General features: G+C 34.4%; 1 protein-coding gene across 1 annotated transcript in view; it reads right to left on the bottom strand.

The window, feature by feature from the left end:
- Positions 1-5,834, bottom strand: part of USP25 (ubiquitin specific peptidase 25) — a 148,667-nt gene that overhangs the window by 69,070 nt on the left and 73,763 nt on the right. Inside the window, exon 7 of the mRNA XM_017859822.1 lies at positions 1,170-1,307. Within this exon, the coding sequence (XP_017715311.1) occupies positions 1,170-1,307 (138 nt within the window). The remainder of the gene's footprint in view (positions 1-1,169; positions 1,308-5,834) is intronic.

The following is a 5,834-nucleotide window of genomic DNA, read 5'->3' as shown; positions in this document are numbered from 1 at the left end:
AGGGAAGGAAGGATGGACAGACAAGGAAAAGCCGTCCAGAAGGAAAGGTAAGTCAGAGAACAGAAGTAATTTTTTAAAATTTAACTATATTCAGAGTCACTGGAAAAGATGGTATGCATACTAAAAAAGAAAAAAAAAAAAAAAGTAAAACGCATTTAGAACCAGAAGGAATGCCAAATGCCCTAAAATGGTGGTTTGGGATCAACTGTAAAATTATTTTTCTTTCTTTTAATTTGTGTTAGTGTTATCATGACAGAGCGAGTAAGAAACGAAGCTGAGTAGATACTAAGCCTAAAAGGCACAGGAGCATTGTTAGAATGTTTTAAAAAATGAAACAACGTATAAAAGAAACTCTGAGTGAGTGCCCTTTTTGTTCATTCACATTTGCCATAAAAGGTAAATTTAAAACAGAAAGAAAAAGCACAAGGAAAATGGTGACAGAATCTCCGACCCTCCTCTTCCAAAAGCCCTCTCCATACATCCAAAAAACAGAGACACATCCAAGTATGTACTTTAAAAAACAACACTGAAAGCTTAGTGGCTTTCTGAAGCTTCCGCCATTACGCTTGCTGCCATCTTTTTGAACACTTACTATTATTTGCCACTGTATTTGTTCCTCTGTTTTCCTTCTTTAATTTCTCTGATTTTTCCAATTATATGTGAAAATACTGGTTTGTTTATAGATATTTTGTAAGAAAATTACCAATATGCTTTTAAGGTAATAGGTAAAATCTACCACAATACACTATATAAACAAGAAAAGACAAAAGCAACAATAACAAAGATAATGTATTTCAAAAACCATTTCTGGGTAATTACAGAAAAGTACTCCCTGCCAGCAAACATAGAAATATCAAAAGCATGTGTACTATAATGATCTTCTGTTATCACACATTTGTAAAGATGTTTAATTACGTATTTGTAAATAATCTTAACTTTCTCCATCGTTTTCATTTCAATCATAATATAAATTAAAACTTTATTTTAACACCTTCAAGATCACTTTTCTTTAAAAGTAAGCTCCCAAATGTTTTAAATGGTTCCAGGTTATTTTAATAAAGCAGAATCATGCATCTTAAAAGTCTCATATTCTTGGGAAAGCTGCTTAATATTATTCGGATTAAATAAAATACAAATGGTTAATAAACAAGTAAGTGCAACAAAACTACCTGCTGTGAGTCATTTGATTTGAAAGCATCCTTAAGAATTTCAACCGCTCTTGATGGATCAACATACTTCCTTTTGGTACCAACAAGAAGTGCAAATAGATACCTCAGCTCACGCATAAAAGGCAAATTCCGATGTTCCTATTGAAGGAAAAAAAAAACCTTAACTGAAGATTAAGAAAATTTTTACTAGTAAATAGATATTCATTTTAACAGTAACCAAAAATTAAACTAGCCAATATAGATTAGGGATGAATTAGCACTCTATCATAATTGAAGAAAGTAGAGTGTTGGTGCCATCTAAGAGACTCAAAGAAGTCAAGAACAAAAAAGGCAGAAGACCTAGGACAGGCTCACAATTTCAGATGAATGCCACATATTCACAGCAAATCATGTCATTACTCAGCCCAGAATATCTTCCTCATTCAAGACTGCTTATTATAATACTTCCCATTCAGCGAGGCCCAGCTGCTGCTGCTGAGAGCAATAATAACAGGCAACGTCCAATGAGTGTTCACTGCATGCCAGGCACTGTTCTAAGTGTTCTATCTCAATAAACCCATTTAAGCAAAAATCTCTACTCCTCCATGAAGTCTTTCCAGACTCCCCCAAGTCAACGATACCTTCAAATTCCACATCTACTGAAATGAATATCTTTCACTGAGCAACGAACCACTGACTGTCACTGTGGTGTGACAATCTTAATTATTAGACTAATATTAGAATCTCATCCAATTGTTAACATTAGAAATTTAATAATTATTTATTTATTTAATAAAAAGTACTTATATTTTATACTCATTTATTTTATATCTATTTTAAGTTACCCAACATTATATTTAATATAATTCAATCACAATATCTAAACTTATTTAATTATATTAATTTAATAATTAGACCAGATCCTAATAGGAGACTAATATATCACCCTCCTAATAGTCCTTTGAAATCTTACTTTTGTTTCTCAATAAGACTGTAAGATTCTCAAAGACAAGAATTTCTATATCTCTTCCACAACTTTTACTATACAAAGTAAGCATTCAATTCTTAATGGTTCATTAAAGCAAAATCTCCAGAAAAAATTAAAACAACTCACATTACCAATCACTAACAATTTAATTTAAAACAAGGAAACTTTAAAAAATAACGCAATTCACAAAACTTAGTGAAATGTTTCATGGCAACAAACCAGGCAAGCCATTCTTATAATATTTAGTTCTTGTAATATTCCACTATTCTCCTTTTACTGTCTATAGAATATGTAGTGACGTTTCCCTTTTTTACTCCTTATATGTGTAATAGATGTCTTCCCTCTACTTTCTTGCTTAGTTTACCTAGAAGTTCATCAATTTCACCAATCTTCTCAAGAAGCAGCTTTTGGTTCCATAACTTTCTGTATTGTTTTTCTGATATTTGCTTCATGGATTTCTATTACCTTTATTATTTCCTTACTTCTGCTTGAGATTAATGGTCCCTTTATTCTCTAATGTCTTGATATGCAAGCTGCTATCATTAATGGAAAACCATTCTTCTTTTCTAATAAGATGTCTGGTAAGATGTCTCTTGTTGCGGGAAGTCAGGGACCCCGAACGGAGGGACCAGCTGAAGCCGTGGCAGAAGAACACAAATTGTGAAGATTTCATGGACATTAGTTCCCCAAATTAATACTTTTATAATTTCTTACACCTGTCTTTACTGCAGTCTCTGAACATAAACTGTGAAGATTTCATGGACACTTATCACTTCCCCAATCAATACCCTTGTGATTTCCTATGCCTGTCTTTACTTTAATCTCTTAATCCTGTCATCTTTGTAAGCTGCCGATGATGTATGCCTCAGGACCCTGTGATGATTGTGTTAACTGCACAAATCGTTTGTAGAACATGTGTGCTCGAACAATATGAAATCTGGGCACCTTGAAAATAGAACAGGATAACAGCAATCTTCAGGGAACAAGGGAGATAAGACTTTGGAGTCTGACTGCCGGTGAGCCAGACAGAACAGAGCCATATTTCTCTTCTTTCGAAGGCAAATAGGAGAAATATCGCTGAGTTCTTTTTCTCAGCAAGGAACATCCCTGAGAAAGAGAATGAGCCCCTGAGGGTAGGCCTATGAATGGCCCCCATCGGGGCAGCGTCTTTTACAGTCGAAGCTGAAGGGATGAAATAAGCCCCGGCCTCCTGTAGTGCTCCTAGCCTTATTAGGACAAGGAAATTCCTGCCTAATAAATTTTGGTCAGACAGGTTGTCTGCTCTCAAACCCTGTCTCCTGATAGGATGTTATCAATGACAATGTGTGCCCGAAACTTTATTAGCAATTTTAATTTCGCCCCATCCTGTGGTCCTGTGATCTCGCCCTGCCTCCACTTGCTTTGTGATATTCTATTACCCTGTGAAGAATGTGATCTCTGTGACCCACACCCTATTCATGTACTCCCTCCCCTTTTGAAAATCGCTAATAAAACTTGCTGGTTTTACGGCTTGAGGAGCATCACGGAACCTGCCGACATGTGATGTCTCCCCCAGACACCCAGCTTTAAAATTTTTCTCTTTTGTAATCTTTCCCTTTATTTCTCAGACCAGTCAAGATGCTTAGGGAAATAGAAAAGAACCCACGTTAAATATCGGGGGTGGGGTTTCCCCCAATAGTCTCTAATAAGATATCTTCAACTAATCACTGTTTCAGCTTCATCCCTCAAATTTTGATATGTCATGTTTTAATTTTCATTCAGCTCAGAATATTCTGAAATTACTCATTTGATTTGTTCTTTGTCCCTTGGGATATTCAGAGGTGAACTACTTCATTTCCAACTATCTGGGAATTTTCTGTATATCATTCTGTTGTTGATTTCTACCTTGATTTCTACCATTTTCGTCAGAAAAGGTATTCTGTATGATTTGAATTCTTTAAAATGTACTGAGACTTATAAACCCAGTTCCTGTCACTTCTTCATGACTAATGGCAGAAATCTCAGAATGCCTTTTTTATTTGTAAAATTCAAAATTCCTTCAAGTATGTGGTCCAGGAATACAGTATGGTACTCAACTAAACCCATTTCCTTCTGATGACATTCGCTTTAAGTAGTGGAAAGTGAGAAATTTATTTATTTTGAAATATTTGTCTTAAATCAAGGCTTTAAATAATATAACCTTCCAATTAATAAGGCTTTAGCTATTTATATGATGATTTCCACTCAATACTATACATGTGCATCTTTGTTTTCTCAACATTTAATATGTTTTGCCATCAGTCTGAAACATTTTAAGCCAAATGTATATCTGTGTGAGGGGAGGGGGGATGATTACATCAAAGATCTATTATTATATTTCCAGAGACCTCACAATTCTCCTAGACACTGAAATTACAAATAGTTCAAATAAATATGAGTATCTAAAATTAGTTTCAAATTCTACAAGCAATTGCCAAGTCTACTTAAAATACAAACTAATTTCAAATACTGTATTTCTTTCAAATCTCACCCAATATGTATGTAATATTTGTGGCAAATTCTGCCAGTAAAAAATATCCTGTTTAAAAGTGTATACAAATGGCATTTCTGTGATGTGATCAAAGTAATCCCAAATGTATTCTGCAATTTAACACAAAGCGTTCAAACTGAATGTAGCTGTAGACACGTCACCAGTTGGAGGTAAAGTCATTATTAAATAAGTGACAAGTTACACTGATACCTTTTTTAAAAACCTGCTGTCACCATCTCAAATGAATATAGGACCATTCAGTGGCTGATAACTACCTATAAATGCCACATTTGCTTCAAAGATGTCAAGGTATAGTGTGAACTGCTGTCACTCTACTAAATTAAAGGAGAGTCACTTTTGTGGAATAATCTTATACAAAATTGCATATTCTACGTAATTGTCTCAGAATGGAAGTGAGAAATTATTTTATTTCCTTAAGCTAAAGGGACACCTGGAGAGGCTAACCCATTGCAAGAAACAAACTTGTCTAGAAAGGTGCTGAAGATTGGAATTACACATTTCTCTAGTATTCACAACTCCTTATGATATATAAGCATAAATATAACAACTGCTTTTAAAATAAGAATACAAACTAACATGGCCTCATTCAACTCTGTGAAGAACCAAAGAAAATAAAGCTCTGTAAAACATTAAAATCCAGGACCATAAATGGTCAAGACACATATACATACATATATACGTAACTAGAAAATGGTAATTCTAAACAGTTTCACACAAATTATACACAGACTTTGAGATATGAGAAGAGAGAAGAACTGTGATGTTAACAATTGCAATAACGGAGGCAATAGTTCAAAAGGTCCCATGTAAAAACCGTAACGATTGAAAGGGTTTTCTTTAATTTTTCTGGAGACACGAGTTTGTTGAGCGATCCTGACTCCCTTTTGAAAATGGGTTGTTTATCAGCCTGACACTCGACAGCACAGAGATCATAACCTGAAAAGCTGGTTATAAATCAAGTTATCGTCCCACTAGCATGCATTATAAATGTTTTACGTGTTTACAGAAAAAGTGGTTTTAAAAATTAAACGCTAAAAGGAAAACATAATTTAATAATTCATCACTTCTACTAACAATAGGTCACAAAAAGTTCAGCAGTATACTGAAATCTAAAACTAACTTCCCTGTCTTGGCAACAAGTCCACTTTAGGACTACAGATTGTTTATG

This window comes from Rhinopithecus bieti, unplaced genomic scaffold (genome assembly GCF_001698545.2).
Source record: "Rhinopithecus bieti isolate Rb0 unplaced genomic scaffold, ASM169854v2 scaffold_51042, whole genome shotgun sequence".
Taxonomy (NCBI): Eukaryota; Metazoa; Chordata; class Mammalia; order Primates; family Cercopithecidae; genus Rhinopithecus; species Rhinopithecus bieti.
The sequence above is the reverse complement of the archived record's forward strand: the minus strand, read 5'-3'. Positions and strand labels throughout refer to the sequence as shown.